This window comes from Scyliorhinus torazame, chromosome 6 (assembly GCF_047496885.1).
Source record: "Scyliorhinus torazame isolate Kashiwa2021f chromosome 6, sScyTor2.1, whole genome shotgun sequence".
NCBI lineage: Eukaryota > Metazoa > Chordata > Chondrichthyes > Carcharhiniformes > Scyliorhinidae > Scyliorhinus > Scyliorhinus torazame.
In genome coordinates this window covers 188056883-188077919 of record NC_092712.1, presented here as the reverse complement: position 1 = coordinate 188077919, position 21037 = coordinate 188056883, and the positions used below count along the sequence as shown (strand labels likewise).

General features: G+C 46.9%; 1 protein-coding gene across 2 annotated transcripts in view; it reads right to left on the bottom strand.

Annotated features, from left to right (window-relative positions):
- The window catches only part of LOC140425184 (histone deacetylase 9-like), a 1432561-nt gene that overhangs the window by 688238 nt on the left and 723286 nt on the right, over positions 1–21037 (bottom strand). For both annotated transcript variants that reach the window (XM_072509184.1, XM_072509182.1), the window contains exons 5-6: positions 17844–18085; positions 15003–15153 (exon numbers count right to left, since the gene is read on the bottom strand). In XM_072509184.1, coding sequence (XP_072365285.1) covers positions 15003–15153; positions 17844–18085 — 393 coding nt within the window. The remainder of the gene's footprint in view (positions 1–15002; positions 15154–17843; positions 18086–21037) is intronic.

Below are 21037 nucleotides of genomic sequence, written 5' to 3'. Positions count from 1 at the left end.
GTTCTGTGAGGTGGTCACACCACAGGTGAGCACTAAAGAGGCAGAAAGGGCATGAGTGACCACCAGGCAGAGAAGAGGAAGGCAGGTAGTGGAGGAGTCCCCTGTGGCCATCCCCCTTTCTAACATATATACCGTTTTGGATATCGTTGGGAGGCATGACTGTCGGGGAGAAATGGCAGCCAACTTCATGGCACCATGGGTAGGTCTGCTTCACAAGAGGAGAAGAGGAAGAAGGTCAGGGCTATGGTGGTAGGGGATTCAATTGTCAGGGGAACAAAGAAGCATTTCTGTGGCCGTAAAAGAGGCTCCAGGATGGTATGTTGCCTCCCTGTTGCCAGGGTCAGGGATGTCACTGTACGACTGCAGGGCATACTAAAGAGGGAAAGCAAACAGACAGATATCAGATATACATTGGCACCAGCATATAGGCAGAAAAAGATTTGAGATCATGAAAGCAGAATTTAGAGAGCTAGGAAGTGGATTAAAAAACAGGATCCAAGCACGGTGGCGCAGTGGTTAGCATTGCTGCCTCACGGCGCCGAGGTCCTCGGTTCGATCCCGGCTCTGGGTCACTGTCCGTGTGGAGTTTGCACATTAGAACATAGAACAGTACAGCACAGAACAGGCCCTTCGGCCCTTGATGTTGTGCCGAGCCTTGTTCAAAACCAAGATCAAGCTATCCCACTCCCTGTCATTCTGGTGTGCTCCATGTGCCTATCATATAACCGCTTGAAAGGTCCTAAAGTGTCCGACTCCACTATCACAGCAGGCAGTCCATTCCACACCCTTACCACTCTCTGAGTAAAGAACCTACGTCGGACATCCCTCCTCTATCTCCCACCCTGAATCTTATAGTTATGCCCCCTTGTAACAGCTGTATCCACCTGAGGAAATAGTCTCTGAACGTCCACTCTATCTACCCCCCTCATTATCTTATAAACCTCTATTAAAGTCGCCTCTCATCCTCCTCCGCTCCAAAGAGAAAAGCCCTAGCTCCCTCAACCTTTTCTCATAAGACCTATCCTCCAAACCAGGCAGCATCCTGGTAAATCTCCTTTGCACCCTTTCCAATGCTTCCACATCCTTCCTATAATGAGGTGACCAGAACTGTACACAATACTCCAAATGTGGTCTCATTAGGGTCATGTACAGTTGCAGCATAACCTCTTAAACTCAAGCCCCCTGTTAATAAAACCTAACACACTATAGGCCTTCTTCACGGCTCTATCCACTTGAGTGGCAACCTTCAGAGACCGAAGGACATGAACCCCAAGATCTCCCTGTTCCTCCACATTCCTCAGAACCCTGCCGTTGACCCTGTAATCTGCATTAAAAATGTTCCTACCAAAATGACTCACCTCGCACTTATCAGGGTTAAACTCCATCTGCCATTTTACAGCCCAGCTCTGCATCCTATCAATGTCTCTTTGCAGCCTACAACAGCCCTCCACCTCATCCACTACTCCACCAATCTTGGCGTCATCAGCAAATTTACTGACCCACCTTCAGCCCCCTCCTCCAAGTCATTGATAAAAATCACAAATAGCAGAGGACCCAACACTGATCCCTGTGGTACACCGCTGGTAACTGGTCTCCAGTCTGAATGTTTTCCATCCACCACTACCCTCTCTTCAATGTGATAGCCAGTTACTTATCCAATTGGCCAAATTTCCCTCTATCCCACACCTCCTTACTTTCTTCATGAGCCGACCGTGGGGAGCCTTATCAAACGCCTTACTAAAATCCATGCATACAACATCAACTGCTCTACTTTCATCTACACACCTAGTAACCTCCTCAAAGAATTCAATCAAATTTGTGAGGCAAGACTTACCCTTCGCGAATCCATGTTGACAATCCAGGATTAACTGCATCTTTCCAAATGGTCATAAATCCTATCCTTCAGGACCTTTTCCATTAACTTACCGACCACCGAAGTAAGACTAACTGGCCTATAATTAACAGAGTCATTCCTATTCCCTTTCTTGAACAGAGGAACAACATTTGCCACTCTCCAGTCCTCTGGCACTATCCCCGTGGACAATGAGGACCCAAAGATCAAAGTCAAAGGCTCTGCAATCTCATCCCTTGCCTCCCAAAGAATCCTAGGATATATCCCATCTGGCCCAGGGGACTTGTCGACCATAAGGTTTTTCAAAATTGCTAATACATCCTTCCTCAGAACATGTACCTCCTCCAGCCTACCCGCCTGTATCACACTCTCATCCTCAAAAACATGACCACTCTCCTTGGTGAACACTGAAGAAAAGTATTCATTCAATGCGTCTCCTATCTCGTCTGACTCCATGCACAAGTTCCCACTCCTGTCCTTGATCAGCCCTAACCTCACCCTGGTCATTCTTTTATTTCTCACATAAGAGTAAAAAGCCTTGGGGTTTTCCTTGATCCGACCCGCCAAGGACTTCTCATGCCCCCTCCTAACTCTCCTAAGCCCTTTTTTTAGCTCATTCCTTGCTACCTTGTAACCCTCAAGCGACGCAACTGAACCTTGTTTTCTCATCATTACATACGCTTCCTTTTTCCTCTTGACAAGACATTCAACCTCTTTTGTGAACCATGTTTCCCTCACACAGCCATTTCCTCCCTGCCTGACAGGGACATACCTGTCAAGGACACGCAGTATTTGTTCCTTGAACAAGCTCCACTTTTCATTTGTGCCTTTCCCTGACAGTTTCTGTTCCCATCTTATGCTCCCTAATTCTTGCCTAATCACATCATAATTATCCCTCCCCCAATTATAAACCTTGCCCTGCCATATGGGCTTTAGCAAAGCCTTTGACAAGGTACCGCATGGTAGGTTGTTGCAGAAGGTTAAAGCTCACCGGATCCAGGGTGAGGTTGCCAATTGGATTCAAAATTGGCTGGATGACAGAAGACAGAGGGTGGTTGTAGAGGGTTGTTTTTCAAACTGGAGCCCTGTGACCAGTGGTGTGCCTCAGGGATCGGTGCTGGGTCCACTGTTATTTGTGATTTATATTAATGATTTGGATGAGAATTTAGGAGGCATGGTTAGTAAGTTTGCAGATGACACCAAGATTGGTGGCACAGTGGATAGTGAAGAAGGTTATCTAGGATTGCAACGGGATCTTGATCAATTAGGCCAGTGGGCCGACGAATGGCAGATTGAGTTTAATTTAGATAAATGTGAGGTGATGCATTTTGGCAGATCGAATCAGGCCAGGACATACTCAGTTAATGGTATGGCGTTGGGGAGAGTTGTAGAACAAAGAGATCTAGGAGTACAGGTTCATAGCTCCTTGAAGGTGGAGTCGCAGGTGGACAGGGTGGTGAAGAAGGCATTCGGCATGCTTGGTTTCATTGGTCAGAACATTGAATACAGGAGTTGGGACGTCTTGTTGAAGTTGTACAAGACATTGGTACGGCCACACTTGGAATACTGTGTGCAGTTCTGGTCACCCTATTATAGAAAGGATATTATCAAACTAGAAAGAGTGCAGAAAAGATTTACTAGGATGTTACCGGAACTTGATGGTTTGAGTTATAAGGAGAGGCTGGATAGACTGGGACTTTTTTCCCTGGAGCGTAGGAGGCTTAGGGGTGATCTTATAGAGGTCTATAAAATAATGAGGGGCATAGATAAGGTAGATAGTCAACATCTTTTCCCAAAGGTAGGGGAGTCTATAACTAGAGGGCATAGGTTTAAGGTGAGAGGGGAGAGATACAGAAGGGCCCAGAGGGGCAATTTCTTCACTCAGAGGGTAGTGAGTGTCTGGAATGTGCTGCCAGAGGTAGTAGTAGAGGCGGGTACAATTGTGTCTTTTAAAAAGCATTTAGATAGTTACATGGGTAAGATGGGTATAGAGGGTTATGGGCCAAGTGCATGCAACTGGGACTAGCTTAATGGTAAAAACTGGGTGGCATGGACTGGTTGGGCCGAAGGGCCTGTTTCCATGCTGTAAACTTCTATAATTCTACTTCTATGATTCTATATGGCCCTATCCCTCTCCATTGCAATAGTGAAAGACACCGAATTGTGGTCACTATCTCCAAAGTGCCCTCCCACAAACAAATCTAACACCTGGCCCGGTTCATTACCCAGTACCAAATCCAATGTGCCCCCCCCCCCCCCCCCCCCCCCCCCCCTTGTCGGCCTATCCACATATTGTGTCAGGAAACCCTCCTGCACACACTGTACAAAAACTGCCCCATCCAAACTGTTCGACCTATAGAGGTTCCAATCAATATTTGGAAAGTTAAAGTCACCCATGACAACTACCCTGAGACCTCCACACCTATTCATAATCTGTTTTGCAATTTCTTCCTCCACATCTCTATTATTATTTGGGGGCCTATAGAAAACTCCAAACAACGTGACCGTTCCTTTCCTATTTCTAACTTCAGCCCATATTACCTCAGTAGGTAGATCCCCCTCGAACTGCCTTTCTGCAGCAATTAAGCTATCTTTGATTAACAATGCAACTCCTCCACCTCTTTTACCACCTTTCCTGCTCTTATTGAAACATCTATACCCCGAAACATTCAACAATCATTCCTGTCCCTGTTCTAACCATGTCTCTGTAATGCCCACAACATTGTAGTCCCAATCCATGCTCCAAGTCCACCTTATTCCAGGTACTCCTTGCATTCAAGTAGACACACTTCAACCCACCTTCCTGTCTACCCGTACATGCCTGCGACCTTGATACCCTCCTCAGTATCTCACTACTCTCAACACTGGCTTCTGGAACACAGCTCATTATCCCAGCCCCCTGACAAATTAGTTTAAACCCCCCCAAAGAACCGTAGCAAATTTCCCTCCCAGGATTTTGGTGCCCCTCTGGTTCAGGTGCAAACTGTCCTGTCTGTACAGGTCCCACCTTCTCCAGAATGTGCTCCAATTATCCACGTAACTGAAACCCTCCCTCCTACACCATCCCTGCAGCCATGTGTTTATCTGCACTCTCTCCCTGTTCCTCACCTCACTAGCACGTGGCACCGGCAACAAACCAGAGATGACACCATGGTTTGTCCTGGCTCTCAGCTTCCACCCTAACTCCCTAAATTCCTGTTTTAAATCCCCGTCCCTTCTTTTACCTATGTCGTTGGTACCGATGTGTACCACAACTTGTGACTGTTCCCCCTCCCCCTTAAGGATTCTTAAAACACGGTCCGAGACGTCACGGACCCTGGCACCCGGGAGGCAACATACCCTCCGTGAGTCTCTTTCGTTGCCACAGAACCATCTATCTGTCCCTCTAACTATCGAGTCCCCAATAACTATTGCTCTCCTGCTCTCCCTCCTTCCCTTCTGAACCACAGGGACAGGCTCAGTGCTGGAGATCCGTTCACCGTGGCTTACCCCTGGTAGGTCGTCCCCCTCAACAGTATCCAAAGCGGTATACTTGTTACTGAGGGGAACGACCACAGAGGATCCCTGCACTGACTGCTTCCTCCCAGCCCCTCTCACCGTCACCCGTCTATCTTGATTCTTCGGAGTAACTACATCCCTGAAGCTACTATCTATGACCACCTCTGCCTCCCGAATGATCTGAAGTTCATCCAGCTCCAGCTCCAGTTCCCTAATGCAGTTTCTGAGGAGCTGGAGATGGCTGCACTTCCCACAGGTGAAATCAGCAGGGACACTGACGGCGTCTCTCACCTCAAACATTCTGCAGGAGGAACATTGCACTGCCTTCCTTGCCATCCCCCCTAGATAACTTGCGGATAAAAGAAAAGAAAGAAAGAGCTTACCTGATATTCACTCAACCCCTTAGGTTAGAGGAGGTGGAAGGGTGGGGGACACTACAAGTGTAGTGTCTCGGGTTTAGGAACCGCCCAACTTAAATACAGGTAAAAATAAAACACTTAACCAGCAACCACTGCACCCCGCACGATAACAGCAATCCCGCACGATACCATTCTCCCTGTGTTTGCGTGTGTTTCGCCCACAACCCAAAGATGTGCAGGTTAGGTGAATTGGCCACGATAAATTGTCCCTTAATTGGAAAATATTAATTGGATACTCTAAATTTATATTTTAATAAACAGGACCAAGGAGGTAGTAATCTCTGGATTACGTCTGGTGCCGCGTGCCAGTGAGTATAGAAATAAGAGGTTAGTCCAGATGAATGTTTGGCTGGAGACATGGGGCGGAATTCTCTGATAATGGGGCTATGTCCCCCACGCCCACGGGAAAATGGGCGCAAATCACTCTGGGCAACATGCCAGACCCACACCACGTGCCGGCCCAGACAATATAGGCCCCCCCCACCACCCGGGATCGCGCACGCCGGCGAGCGGTGGCCCCCCATCGCGAGCCTGTCCCTCCTGGAGGCACCCCCCAGTGACGGATTCCCCTGCCTCCCACCAGGGCGGCCGCGGACTGACTCCGCAGCCATCACTCCGAGCTCCCGCTGGGTGGAACCATGAGTGAACCACGCCGGCGGGAACACGGGCAGTTGTTGGCGGAGAATCACTGTGGGGGCCTCTTTCAATGGCACCCGACCGGCGCCGCATCGACCGCGTACACGTAATTGGCGGTGATTCTCCGGTCACCGGAGAATCGCGGGAGTGGCATCGGACCCGATCACGGGCGAAATTCTCCCGAAACGGCGCGATGTCCGCCGACTGGCGCCCAAAACGGCGCCAATCAGACGGGCATCGCGCCGCATCAAAGGTGCGGAATGCATCTGGTGGGACCTGTACAAGATGGACGGTTTTCACGGGTTTTCTATTGCTGTTGGAGAAGGTTAAACTAACTTGGCTGGGGCTTGGCATCCTGAGAGAAGGTTCCAGCAGTGAGAGATACACAACCAACATTAGAACAGACATCAAGGGAGACAAGAAGGCATAGAATGTCTTGACCAGTTCAGTCACAAGGGAATTTGGCAAGATAGGATAGTATTTATTTTAATGCAAAGAGTCTCATGAATCAGGCAGATGAATTGAGAGCTTAAATTTAAGCATGGGGGTATGATGTAATTGCTATCACGGAGTATAATTGAGAGAGAGGCAGGATTGCCAGCTCAATATTCCAAGATATAGGCGCGGAATTCTCCCCCGCATCCCAACGCCGGGTGGGAGAATCGCCGGGGCGCCGCGCGAGACCGCCACACCGCCACGGCACCTGCACGCGATTCTCCCAACCCCCCAAACTGGGAAGTTGGTAAAAAAGGAGAGGATGTTGCAATTTTGATTAGGGAATCAATTACAGCAGAAAGGAGGGATGACATCTTAGAAGGGTCTTCAACTGAAGACCTATGGGTAGAACTTAAAAACCAAAAAGGAACAATCACAATGTTGGGAGTGCTCGATAAGCCCCCTGACAGTCCGAGAGAAATAGAAGAGCAGATATGTAGGCCAATTTGAGAGAAGTGTAAAAGTCATAGGGTAGTGACAGTGGGGGATTTCAACTTCCCCAATATTAACTGGTTGCCATTGTGTGAAAGGTTTAGAGTAAGCTAAATCCTTAAAATGCATCCAGGAGAACTTTTTAAGCCAGTACGTAGAAGGACCTACAAGAGAGGAGGCAGTCCTGGATTCAATTTTCGGTAATGAAGCTGGGCAATCTACAAAAGCGTTATCAGGTGGCCCATTTCGATCAATGTCCCACAGCGTCTTCTTGCTTCAAACTGATTTACCTTCTGGACTCATACGTCCCCCTGAGCCGGTTGTTCCAGGACTGAGATAGCTTAAGCTTAGACAAAATTATCCTTCTTTCCGGCTACAGAAAAGGAAGGAAGCAGCAACAGCAGCCTCCAGACATTAGCAGCCACCAACAGGAGCAAGCAGCAAACACAATCTGCAGCTGTGAAGTGCTCTCACTACTAACAATGCCAATTCCATTTTAACAATAGCCTTCAGCTGTGAAGCTAGAGGTGGTTCATAGTCAAAGGGAGGTAAAGTAACCTTCAGCATATAAGTTTTTAGTAAGTCAAAAAGGCAACAGCTGTAATTGCCCCTATTACGGGTATCCACAATACTTAAAGGTGGCTTGAAGGCAACCCGGACGAAAAGCTTCCCCTTGTTCCCCTTCCACCTGGCCCAGGAGTGACTCACGTCCTAGAACGCATCAGCCCCACAAGGGGTCATCCCCCTCTCTCCACCTCCCACCCCCTCCCCCCCTCCGAGCACTGGGGCAGCATCTCCAATGCCCTTGAGCAGCATGACGGAAATGGAAATGGCTACTAACCTCCTCAGTTCCCCTCAGCAGCCATTGCACCAGTCCCACATTTTAAAAAAAAGGAGTACTAAACAATGCCTGCTCAGTTCTTGCTCAGGAGCCAGTTACTTCCCAGGAGGCGGTTACATTCACCCACAATCTCGCTAATGAGTTGGACATTAATGCAAATTGAGGCTAATGATATGCTCGCCATATGTGGGCATGGTACAGAACTCGCCATCGGAAATGGGCCAATTAGATAACAAACTGGTGTCCGGCGCGAATCTTGATTTTGGCTTCTCCCGCTGTTTAACCGGTGCAACCAGATCCGCGCTGGGCACAATATGGTGGTTAAATCGAGCCCTGTATCTTTAATCTATTTACTTTTCATGTTTCCCGTACAAATCGAGTTCCTCGTGTATTCTGGAAATGCCAGATCTGTTGTTGATTCTGAGCAAAGCAGAAACTTCCTTTCAATGAAGCAAACTGCAATCCGAAATGAGTGAACCGTAAACCAAATTAAACTGTGCTGATGAAATATATGGGTCCCCGTTGGGGGTCTCTGTACTGACCCCTTTCAACAAGTATTGAAACTTCAAAGAACTGTACAGTCCTCGAAAGGCATGCCTTGCATTGGTTCAATTCTTCAGTTCCTGCTTCATTTTCACTTACATAGATCAGTACCAGTAAAGTTAAGGCACCAAGTACCTACTGTGAAGCCACTGCAGCTTTGACCTCAAGATTATACTGTCGTCACATAGCTATTTGTTGGTTATTTACAATAGTTTTTTTGCTGGCATCAGTAGCTGACCTTTTCCAACTGAGTAGTGACTGAAAGCATGTACCAGGACAGGGCATTTGGAACTGATTTATACTTAACTTGTTTCCCGGCTGCACTGTTTACATATCAGGATCACTGTGTGATGCCTAACTTTGAACTGCGGCTTGTTCCATGTCGTGCAACTAATGATGTTTGTTAAAGTTCCCTTCGCTGCTCTAGGTGAGCAGAAATTCACAATTTGTCAGTAACGCTACCTTTAGCAAGCAGAATAATTTATTAATAAAATTAAAATAGGAAATAAAAAAATAAATGTTTGTCACAGAATTGTTTCTAACAAGAGGACTGATATCTTAATGGGCCATGTATTTGAAAAATCTGCCATGGCTGACAGGGTCCTTGGGATTGTCCCTCAGTGTCAACCAGCGCCATCTGGAGGAAAAGGGGCAGAATTGGAAAAGAAAATAAAGAAAAACACGACTCATTTTTTTTTTACAATTTGTGCACTTACAGTCAGCAACTTCTTTAACTAATTGCTCTTACTCTTTAATTTTTTGGGGTTTCAATGTTCATTGGGTGAGCATGGAGTCTGCTCCATCTGCCGGATAACACCAATAAATCTATGTTTGTGTTCAGACTTAATTTTATCTGCACGGCAAGCTGCCAGTTTCAAATAGGGTTAAATGGCCGCTTGCTGAACCGGATGGACAATCTGGTTGTTCCTTCAGGCAGCCAAGCCAGAGGTTTCTCAATAGAAGTAAGGGATGGGAAGTAACACCAGGTTTGTCTAGATTTTTATGACTGCTGGTAATGTGTGAAAGCTGAATGTTTTTGTCAAAAGCTTGGAACTGTGCTCTTAGTTTTAGTTGAAATAGAGAAACACCAGGCAAAGGAGATGGCAGGTGCACAGGAGAGCACTCACACAGTTTGTAGCCCCACAAAACTCTTCAGGAAAGCCAAATTGAAAGTTATTTTGGAGCAACTAACTCTTGTTTGGTATATGTCCAGTTCCAGTGAAGGGGATGGCACGTTGTGCTCACTCCACACACACTGCAAGCCCAAAATTGCATCATGGTTCATTCTGCTGAAAACAGTGATGTTCATGAGATGGAAATCGCCCTCGAGGTGCCATCATCTTCATTTCTCACAGCAACTGCTTAAGGTTTCTTTTCAGGTCTCTTGAATGGCCTAAACTGATTTCTCAATTTCTCAACCAACACCTTCTCAAGGGCAATTAGAGATGGGCAAAAAATGCTGGTTTGGCTAGCTACACCCACATCCCGTGAAAGAATATAGAAATGTTATTTTTTTGTCTGGCTTTTTATTCTTAAAGTTACAGACATTTCACAATATCCTTGAGTGAAAATATGAGTGCCAGGATGTCCCTCATGCTTTTCAGTAATTAATGAAGTGTTGAGAAATTGACCTCTTAATTCCACAATCCATGAGGTAAGAATATCAGTGATTTCAAAATTTCCTTTGGGCAAATGTGGTATCTCGATTTTTATGACTGCTGGTAATGTGTGAAAGCTGAATGTTTTTGTCAAAAGCTTGAACTGTGCTCTTAGTTTTAGCTGAAATAGAGAAACAATTACAGCCACATTGCTGGAAGAATGAACCTGGTTTGTAGAAGTGAGTTAGTGTTCATATGGGCGGCACAGTAGCACAGTGGTTAGCACTGTCACTTCACAGTGCCAGGGACCCAGGTTCGATTCCTGGCTTGGGTCACTGTCTGTGCGGAGTCTGCATGTTCTCCCCGTGTCTGCGTGGGTTTCCTCCAGGTGCTCCGGTTTCCTCCCATAAGTCCTGAAAGACGTGCGTGTCAGGTGAATTGGACATTCTGAATTCTCCCTCTGTGTACCCGAACAGGTGCCGGAATGTGGCGACTAGGGGATTTTCGCAGTAATTTCATTGCAGTGTTAATGTAAGCCTACTTGTGACACTAATAAAGATTATTATTATGAAATCAGCCAACTATAAAGGCAGAGATTATTGCTGGGTGAAGTTAACATGTTAACGTGCTCATGGTTTGCAGCCTTGGGTGGTGCTGCCGATCTCCATCTGAGCAGGAGTCTCCTTCGGGTAAACAGGGAGGCGAAGGCCAGGACATCGGCTCCTCTCTCCATGAAGAGCTCTGGCTGTTCCGATACCCCAAAGGTCATGTCTGGCAGAGCTGGTTCACTGCTTTCCCCGTGGAGATCAGGTCAAATTCCAATTGTTGATTGTTCCTCTCCACCAGCAGCTCCATGGACGAGGCGTGGAGTACCGTGGATCCACTTCCAATATGGAGTCGATCAGCCACTGCCTAGCCGCCCTTTACCTCCTGTCTCAAAGAGCAAGTAAACTATTATTTTCCCCTCCCCCCCCCTTATCACTGCCTTCAGTGCCTTCCAGAACGTGGAGAGTGAGACCTCCCTATTTTGGTTGCGGATTACATACCCGACGATGGCTTGTGACATTTTTTCACAGAGCGCCTTGTCGGCAAGGAGGGCTGTGTCCAGCTTCCATGGGGGACACTGGGCCCAGCTCATCTCCAACCTCATATCCATGTATTATGGCGTGTATGGGAGTATCTGTTCCATGAAGGTGTTTAGTTATCTTGCTAGTCCTGATTTTATCCTCGATCTGGGGCTGGACCTGTCTGTCATTGGGTCCTACACACAGTTGAAGTCCCCCCACGACCACCACACCCTCCATGCTTAGTTTGTGGGAGACCAGGTTGGGGATCTCCGCCATTGTATTTTTAATGAACTTGGCGTTGCCCCAGTTTGGGGCTTAAAAATTTACAAGTACTACCGGGGCCCCTTCAATTAGGTATCAGCCTCCTGGGTCCTTCACCGTGGTCGTCGCTGTAAAGGCTGTCCTTTTATTAAACAATATGTCCGCCCCCCTCGCCCTTGTGTCGAAGCACACCAGGTATGTCTGTCCCACCCAGCTTTTCGTTACCCTCAGTCGGTCCTTCTCTCTTAAATGCATCTCCTGAAAAAAGACTACATTGACTCTCAGGGTTTTGAGATGGGTGAATGGTCTGGATCTTTTCACTGGTCTGCTAAGTCTCCTCATGTTCCCAGTGACTATTCTGATTGGGGGTTTCTGTCACCCCGCCCCCCCCTCCTGTGGGGTCAGCCATTCTTACCTCGTGGGCCTGCCCCTGCATGCCAGAGTTTCGCTTTGTTAATGGTCCGTTCAAGATGGCCACAATCACCTTCCTCTTCCAACCATCTCCAGGTGCGACCTGTTGTAACCAGCATTCTACACTCCCCCATCGTCCCCTCTCCCCTCTCTGAACCCATCGGCCTGTGCAGAGGGGGTACTCTTTACCCGTTCTCCTGTTGCTTCCCCCCACCTTGCCTGGCTCCTCCCTTACCTATCGCCCCTGCTCACCCGCCCCCCCCCACACACACCCCCACACACACCCCCCGTCTTGCTGTTTTACCCCTCCCTCCTGCCAGGCGCTTCCTTCCCCTCGGGAGACACGCCATGCTCCTCCCTCCTTTTACTCCCATACCAGCTTGCTCGCTGGTGTGGTGGCTCTACCTGGAAACGGATCTTTTTGTGCCCGACCCATCTAGTTCCACCCCCACCCCAGGTCCCCAAGTACAGTTGTCCCCCTCCCCCTCCTTCGGTTGTGTAATTCCACATAGTTCTTAATTGTCCCTCACTGTTTCTTCCAGAGTTCGTTGTTGCGTACAAACACATTCACGTCCTCCGGTATGTTAAAATTAAGTTCTTTATTGTTGTACGTGGCCCATAGTCTTATCGGGTACAACATGCCAAATCGCACTAAGCTTTTACACATTGTGGTTTTGGCCTCATTAAACTCTGCCCGGCGCTTGGTCAGGTCGGCTCCAATGTCTTGGTATGTGTGAATGGTGTGCCCTTCCCACCTACATGACTGCATGCTCCTCATCCACTTCAGAACCCGTTCCTTGTCCTGGAACTTGTGGATTTTCTCTATTATTGCTCGTGGTGGTTCCCCTGACTGGGGTTTTTGTCGGAGCGACCTGTGGGCCGTGTCCACTCTGGGAGCTTAGTGAAGCCCTCCTCCCGGAGCAGTTTTCCAAGCATCCTGGAAACATATTCTGTTGGGTTCGTGCCCCCTGCGCCCTCCGTTAGCCCGAAGATTCAAAAGTTCTGTGGACAGAACCCGTTTTCCTGTTTGTCTACTTTCCCCTTTAGCACCTTCCGGGTCACCACCAACCTTGCCAGTTCGGCTTTGAGTGAGGCGATCCGCTCGCCCTGGTCGGTGGCTGATTTCACCAGGACCCGCACCGTTGCCTCTTGGGTCTCCAGTCTCTGCTCCACTTTGTCCATTACTCCCTTTATGGGGGCTAGTCCGGCTTCTATTGCTGACATCATAGCCAACATGAGGTCCTCTTTTATTGTCTCTGTGTTTTTGGAGCTCCGTGGAGAAAACTCCATCAGTTGCTCTGTTGACGAGATGGCTGGCACTGGCACCTCTGCTAGAATCGCCATGGTCAGGTCTGGCTCGTCCAGTGTGTCCCCTTGTTCTGGGGTTGGGTCTTCCATTCTCTGCTTGCGCTGTTCTTGCGACCTGGCTGCTGGTTCAGCATCTCAGTCGGTTGGGTATTAAGTGGGGCTTAAATTGGGGAATTTTGTTGTACTTTTGGTTCCCGTTTGACATGTTAAAAAGGTCTAATAAGAAGTTCCTAGGAGAGAGCCACCTTTCATGCAACCACTCAGCTCATGGTCACCGCCGTAAGTCAGTATCTGCCATTGTAACAAATGATAAGGAATCAGGGTAGCCTGTTAAGCATTTTAAAAAATCATTTAGAGCACCCAATTCATTTTATCCAATTAAGCGACAATTTAGCGTGGCCAATCCATCTGACCTGCGCATTTTGTGTGTCGTGGGGGCGAAACGCCGTTTTTCGAATGGCGGTGGTATTCCCGCCACACTGGTCAGGGGCCATTCATAGCGGGATCCCCCCCCCCCGCACCTCCCCCGGCGGTTTCCGGGCCCTGATGGGCCGAGTGGCCGTCCATTTTTGGCCAGTCCCACCGGTGTGAATTACTCACCTCACGCACGGCGGGACCTGGCAGATGAGTATGCGGAGGTGGTCCTCGGGGGGGGGGGGTATCTGACCCCGGGTGGCCCCCACGGCGGCCTGGCCCGCGATTGGGGCCCACCGATCTGCGGGCAGGCTTGTTCCGTGGAGGGCCTTCTTTCTTCCACGTCGGGCCCCTGTTGGTCTCTGCCATATTGCCCGGGGGCAGGCAGGGAGAAGAGAACATGCGTGGAAATACGCCGGCCGGTCCGCGCATGTGCACGATCACTCGTGCCGTCCCTTCGACGCTGGCTGGAGCGGCGCCAACCCCTCCGCCATTCACCCAGCTCCCTAGAGGGGTGAGAATTCCTCACTTTGGGGGGCCGTTGACGCTGGAGTCGTTGCCGCCGGTTTTCCCGCCGGCGTGGGGACTTAGTCGCCAGAAGGGAGAATCCCGGCCGATGTGTGGGTTCACAGATGTTGGCAGCTATCCAGCATTTTGCCAATCAGCAATTCTTTATGCGAGCTTGAACAATAAATGTTGGCAAGTTATTCAATGATAGGCAGGCGTGGTAACCAAGCCTGATCCTATCTTGCCTGACACCTACAAAGATTGAAAGATGGAACTGCAATGGGGCTTTTCTGTTCGCCTGCTGCAGATTCAAAAACCCTGGGAAAGCTATGTAAATAGTTGAGATCAGAAGAAAACATGCAAAATTCGAGGCACCAGGAGATAAGTGAATAGACACTAATGGGTAGGAACTCTGGATGATTTTTCCCCACTCCAGCCCCATCCCAATGTTGCTGAGGACAACTGTAATTTTAAAATCTGGATCTTCCTCATTATCTGTGATCAAGTACCACATTAGGTACATTTTCAAAGTGAGAAATCAAGGTGTTTGGTAAATTCTTCATTTACAATCAAATTCAAATATGAAGAGAAAGAGCTGTTAAAAATAAGCAAATTAAAGCAAAAAGTGATTCTACTCTCATAAAAAAAATGATTTTCTGTTCAAGTACAAAGCACAGCACACAGCAGATGTAAGACTGGATGAATGATTGATGTACGTACTTTCTCTGCCCCTTTCTTTATTTCGAAGAAACAGAAGGTGCTGTTCCCGTAGCTGTCGTCCAACCTCTTGCTCCTGCCGTTGTTTCTCCAGTTTACGTTCTTGCTCCAGAAGCTCCTGTTGGTGTTGCACAGCCAGCAGTTCCTGTTGTTGCTTTCAAACAAAGGCAACAATTATTAGGGCACAAATGTTTCACAGAAATCTAACAGTTCCACAATTGTCTCGCGACTGATTGGCGAAGCACAAGCTGCGGAGTGTAGGATCTCAAACTGGGATAGGTCAAGTTCAGGTTGCAAGGTGGCCAGTCATTGGGGTTTCTTTGCCTTGGCGAGCTGAGCTTCACTTCCACCAGTCCTTAGCTTGGCCAAAAGATAGTCTATAGAATCCTTACAGAGTAGAAGAAGGGCATTTGACCCATTGTGTCTGCACCAACCCTCTGAAAGAGCACCCTACCTAAACCCACTACCCCACCTGATCACTGTACCACACCTAACCTGCACATCTTTGGACACTAAGGAACAATTTAACATGGCCAATCCACCTAACCTGCACATCTTTGGTCTGTGGGAGGAAACTAGAGCCCCCGGAGGAAGCCCACGCTGACACGGGAGAATGTGCAAACTTCACAGTCACCCAAGGCTGAAACTGAACCCAAGTCCCTGGTGCTAGGAGGTAGCAGTGCTAACCACTGTGCTACCATGCCACACAATGAAGCATTATACGCCAACAAGTTGATTTTCTTTGGGTGCAAGAGAATAGATGAGCTGCTTGTACCATATGACTTGCAGAATGTGTTAGTAACTGACATGAAAATGCACACAGCCATGCAATTGTCCCACCTTTCCAGATGGATGAGATGTAGGGGGGATTTTCTGTTCCCGTTTTGGACAGTGCTTGGAGGATTGTGTGGGGTGGGTTTGTGGAGTGTGGGAGACTCCATAGGAACTTTTGTGCTCTGGGGTGACCATTAAAAATAGCACACAGATCTTCAAAAAGCTAAGTTGCTGCGGGGTGGGCTCAACCTGAGGATCCCTGCTGGTGCAACATTGTGGGACCCATCCCTTTAAGTTTTTTGCATTATGTCTTGAAAGACACAGTGGAGAAGGCCGCTGTTGGTGCCGACGGCTTCAATGCCGCTTTCCCCACCAGTTCTCGGCATTTAAAGATATTCAGGAAAATTCGGCGCAAAAAGGTTTTTGCTTCAAAGTGAAATAAAATGGGAGAAAAGCACATACTTCTTAGACTTAAAAAATATAAACTACTTGAATGGGATCTCTTCCTTTATATATTGTAGGTTTTAATTGAAACCAAATGAAACCAAATGACAATGCGAGTTACACTGTGCCACAGATGACACACAGAGGTTTGGATACTGCCCTTTAATCAGTGCACTTTCTCTGAAGAGATAATTATGCACATTTAATTTGCTGCAGACACTTCCTGCAGTTGGAGTTGATTCCTATACGAATGTTTCCCCTTCACGATTCAGTAAATTATCACATATAAGATGCACAACAGGGGCCTATGGGCTATTGAGACAAAGATACACAAGTGGAGTACGTGCTCATTGAACGATCGAAAATGAATATTGGTCAGTTTGAAATACTGGCAGTCAATCCATAAACACCAGTTTTATCTTTAGGTGACAAATTATAATCTACTCTAAAACCTTAACACTCAGAAATGACAAAACTATCAGTTGGCCCACTCGAATTCTGAAATTTAGCAATGAATGCATTGATCGCAACTATATATTGTAAGTTGGAAGTTTTAGACAAGTAATGCAATATTAAATTGTTTAAATGGATGACAGTTACACAAACACCAAAATATAGGGAGGGGAAATGGGAATCAAAAAAATGGTTATAGGAAATTGTGACGTTAAATAATGCTATCCATATTCAGTTAAATTGGAGATGACAATATGATTACTTGATCAAGTGTAATGTTACCCACCACAATGGTAGTGAATAGCAGTGTATTCATTTTCCAGGAGGTTTGTCATACTCTTAACAAGTGGGCTGCAGCAGAAAATGAGTTATTGGACAAGGCTTATGTGAGCCTCTGAGATGAGAATAGGTCACTCAAAGGTAGTCACTTACCTCTGATGCTATGCATGACAGGCCTATGATTTCATTCTTACACTCAGGTTTGCCAATGTAGACCGGTCTCCATGGCCACCTAGCTTTTCTGGTCAGGGCTGCTTATGCAAACTGGTTTCCCAGCAAGAAAGTGGAAGCCCAACTTGGGCAATTGTGCAGTGTTGCTGCAGCACCCGAAGAGGCAGGTTTCAGCTTAAAGGAAATGCTGGGCCCCCAATAATTGAGGGAAATAGGGCCTGAGCTGCTTTTCTTTCCATCATCAAGCACCCGTCCCCATCACCCCCCATCCCACCGCTTTTCTGCCCCTCATGCTCTTCGTCTCATGACAAATCTAGATGACAGGGGCATGAGTAGAAGATGCTGATAATGGTCATCCTTTTCTGCCACCGCCCTGCTTGATTTGGGACAGAATATGAGTCAAATGCAAGCGATATGTCCTCATTCCTATTAAAAATTCAGCAAGGCCATCATGTGAAGGACAGCCCCAAGAATGTTAATGACCATATTATTTTTCTGGTAGTACACTAAAGAATTTAATTGTGAATGCCTGACAAGATGAAATGTGACGCAGCCATTTGGGTGATCACAACTATTAAATCTATTTCATTGAGCTACTCATCCATAATAAGATGTCCCCATTCAACTCCGGGAGCACTAAAGATTCCACGTATTCTGGTGTCTATCACTCCATCTCTGTGCAGTGCATGTTGTTTGGATTTGACAAGTTTTAAGCTGCATTACCTTGAGATGTTCCTGAAGCTGGACTTGGTGCTGCCTGGTGAGGGTTTCATGTTGTTTCTGGAACTCAGCAAAGAGAAGCTGTTTCTGAAGCTGCTGTTGCTGCTGCAACAGGAGGAGTTCTTGCTGTAACAGGTGTTCTCTTGCGGTAGGGTCCACAGCTGGCATTGAGATCAGAAGGTCAGTTCGTAAATCTACTGGAGCAGTTGGTTGTAGCACCACTGGAAGTGGTGAGTTGACATCAACTAGTCAATTAAAAAAATATATAAATTGTAATTTCTTTCACTGCCGTTAGAAATGTATTATTTTTCTATTTATCAATTCGCATTTGTTTCCTAAGCCATTTGCCCTCATGCCATCTGTCAAGGTGAAGATAATGACTTTTGCCATGATCAGCTTTAATATCAGTCAGATTAATAGGAGGAGACATCAGATGGGGCAAGTTAGACAATACAGGATAGTTTCTGACTTTGTGCAATTAAAAAGAAAGACTTGTATTTTTATAGCCCACTTTTCGTGGCCACAGAACGTCTTCAAAATGTTTTACAGCCAATTGAGTACTTTTCAAGTGTTGTCACTATTGTAATGTAGGAAACACAAAAGCCAATTTGTGCACAGCAAATTCCACAAGCGACAAAATAACCTATCTCAGTGAGTTTGAGGGATACGTATTGGCCAAGACACCAGAGATAATATCCCTCCTGTTCTTCAAAATCGTGCAATGAGATCTTTTACATCCACCCAAGCAGACAGGTGAAGCCTTGGTTTAACGTCTCATCTGAAGGATGGAGTGTATAAAGCAGTGACAGAAATAAAGAAATGCTTGTTCTTATGTAGTTAGTGCTGTGGGGACAGCCCTGTTCTTTCTAGGAAGAATTTGAGAACAAAGATGCAGCCTTGTAAAAACTGCAGTTAGAGAAGCAGCTGTTCCTCTGAGTTAATGGATCCCTACAGAGCTAGATAAATAAACAATCCAAATCTTCCCTTTGAAATGTCTTGACCTGCCAATCAAAAAACTTTTAGCAGGCAATGGTGTGTGAGATTGAATGAAAACAAAGTTTTCAGCCTTCTGGGCATACACACAGGCATCTATACTTTAAAGGGCAATTAAATTAACTGTGAGAAAACCACTTCAAAGGTTTCCACCACTTTAAAGGAACTACTTTTACCTTCATCTCACAGGCCTTTAAAATTGGCATATTGTCAGACCTTTTAAAGGGTTTGGGGGTACAGTTTGGGTCACTTTCACTATATTCTTAGAAATGTGTACTTCTCAGATGCTGACTGACTCTTTAATGGGTGTAAAGGCTGCAGATGGGGAGAGCAACCAAACAAGCCCCATGCCAGGAAAGACCCTTGACCTGAGCCCCTCCAGCCCAGCACAAGCCCCCACAAAGTCACGGATCGGGAGAATCGCGGCCCCGATGTCTGTGAGGTGCGTCATCTGCTGAGCTAAGAACTGAAAACAAATTGAAGTGTGGGACTTCAAGTTAGTTGTTAAACCAATAAAACGGAATGTCGACCTTCTCGTAGAACGGATGCCAATTTTAAACCGGACGGGCAAATATTGAAATAACATTTTTTGAAGTAAAATATTGTATTTTCTGAATTAGCTTCCTGGGACAGATTTCCATCCTCACTGCCTGGCTGGTGGGAGGAATCACTGGGGTGAATTGTGCACTTGCTTGTTATGAAGGATAAAAGAATGGCCAATTATACTCCATTGATTTTAACAGCAGTCAATTGAAGCCAACATTGGAGGGTCAGCAATGTAAAAGCAATCCTCAGCTCATTAACTACCAGTCTTATCACCACCACCATTGCGCAGTAGTTCTTTTACAGAAGGAAAAACAGTGAAACAGTGAAATATGAATACTGGTCCAAACTGTTTTTCCTTCTGGGCAATACTAATTAAAATGCAGCCTCCACCAAGAATGGCGTTGTGTAAGGTGGAAAATGTCCAGGACAGGGGAGGCCTACATTTTCCTGGGGCCTGAAGGCTTGAAATAGTGGCCTTACTAGTGGCTCCACAAAGTTAAGTGTAAGACTTAGGAGGCTTTTTCTTCTTCCTGGCTGGTCCTGAATGGCATTTCCTGTTCTAATTGGGGTTAAAATTACAGTCAGCCCCAAGGAAGTAATTTGATCCCAATCTGCATGACCCTGCTGACTGGCAATTTAGCTGTTTGGCAGGTTCCCGATGACTATCCAGAATCTTAGTAACCTCGGAGTATTTCAAATACATATCCACTCCAATCGAATGAATTGTGTTAAAATTGCTCCCCCTCCCCAATCCAGAGAGAAAATTATGAAGGGAATTCTCCTTCTACCTGGGCAACCTATATCTCTCAATCATCATCAACGGAACAAATTTATTGGTCATTCGTTCCATTTGCTGTTTGTGGAACCATTCTGTGAAAATGTACCGCAGCAAGGTAATGAAGGAAGAAACCTTTCTAACAGGGGATACAAGAATGGAAGAGATTCTGAACAAACATTTTAACCTGCCTTCTTTGCAGAAGTGAGGGTAGGGCAATCAAAGTCCTCGAGGACGGCGGGAAGGAGAAAAAATAATTAAATATCACAAAGGAAACTGTATTAAAAGGGTTAATGCCATTTAAATTTGCTACGTCACTATGATCATCTGTGGGATATCATTAATGCAATTGCAAATATAATTCAGGGCAGGACAGGCATTTCCCTTCATATCAACAACCACTGCTCTTCAAAAAGAAATTCATTTTATGTGAGTCATTTTTAGGGAACTTGATAAAGCAATGCATTCATTGCAATCCTTTTATTCTGATATACAGAAGTCCCAGGAGCATTATTCCCAGCCAGGTTCAATGCAGTTCCAATGGCCAAGAAAGAAAGTGCCAAAACACATGGGGCGGGATTCGCCGATCCCGGGGCGTTGGAGCATGTGGTCCTACCACCGGGTAGGACCACATGTGAACGGCATCGGTGGGACTCGGCGGGCATTCGGCCCGTCGAGCGTGGAGAATCGCCGGGGGGGGGCCGCGTTGAGAAACCCCCGACCGGCGCCGTGCCTTCCGTGCCGGCGCCATTGGTGCCGATTCTCCAGTCGTCGCGTAATTCGTGCCCCTCCCCCCAGCGATTCTCCGACCCGCCGCGCGGTCAGAGAATCCCGCCTATGGTTACATTTCTCACAGTGACTGTGGATATACCATCACCTGTGT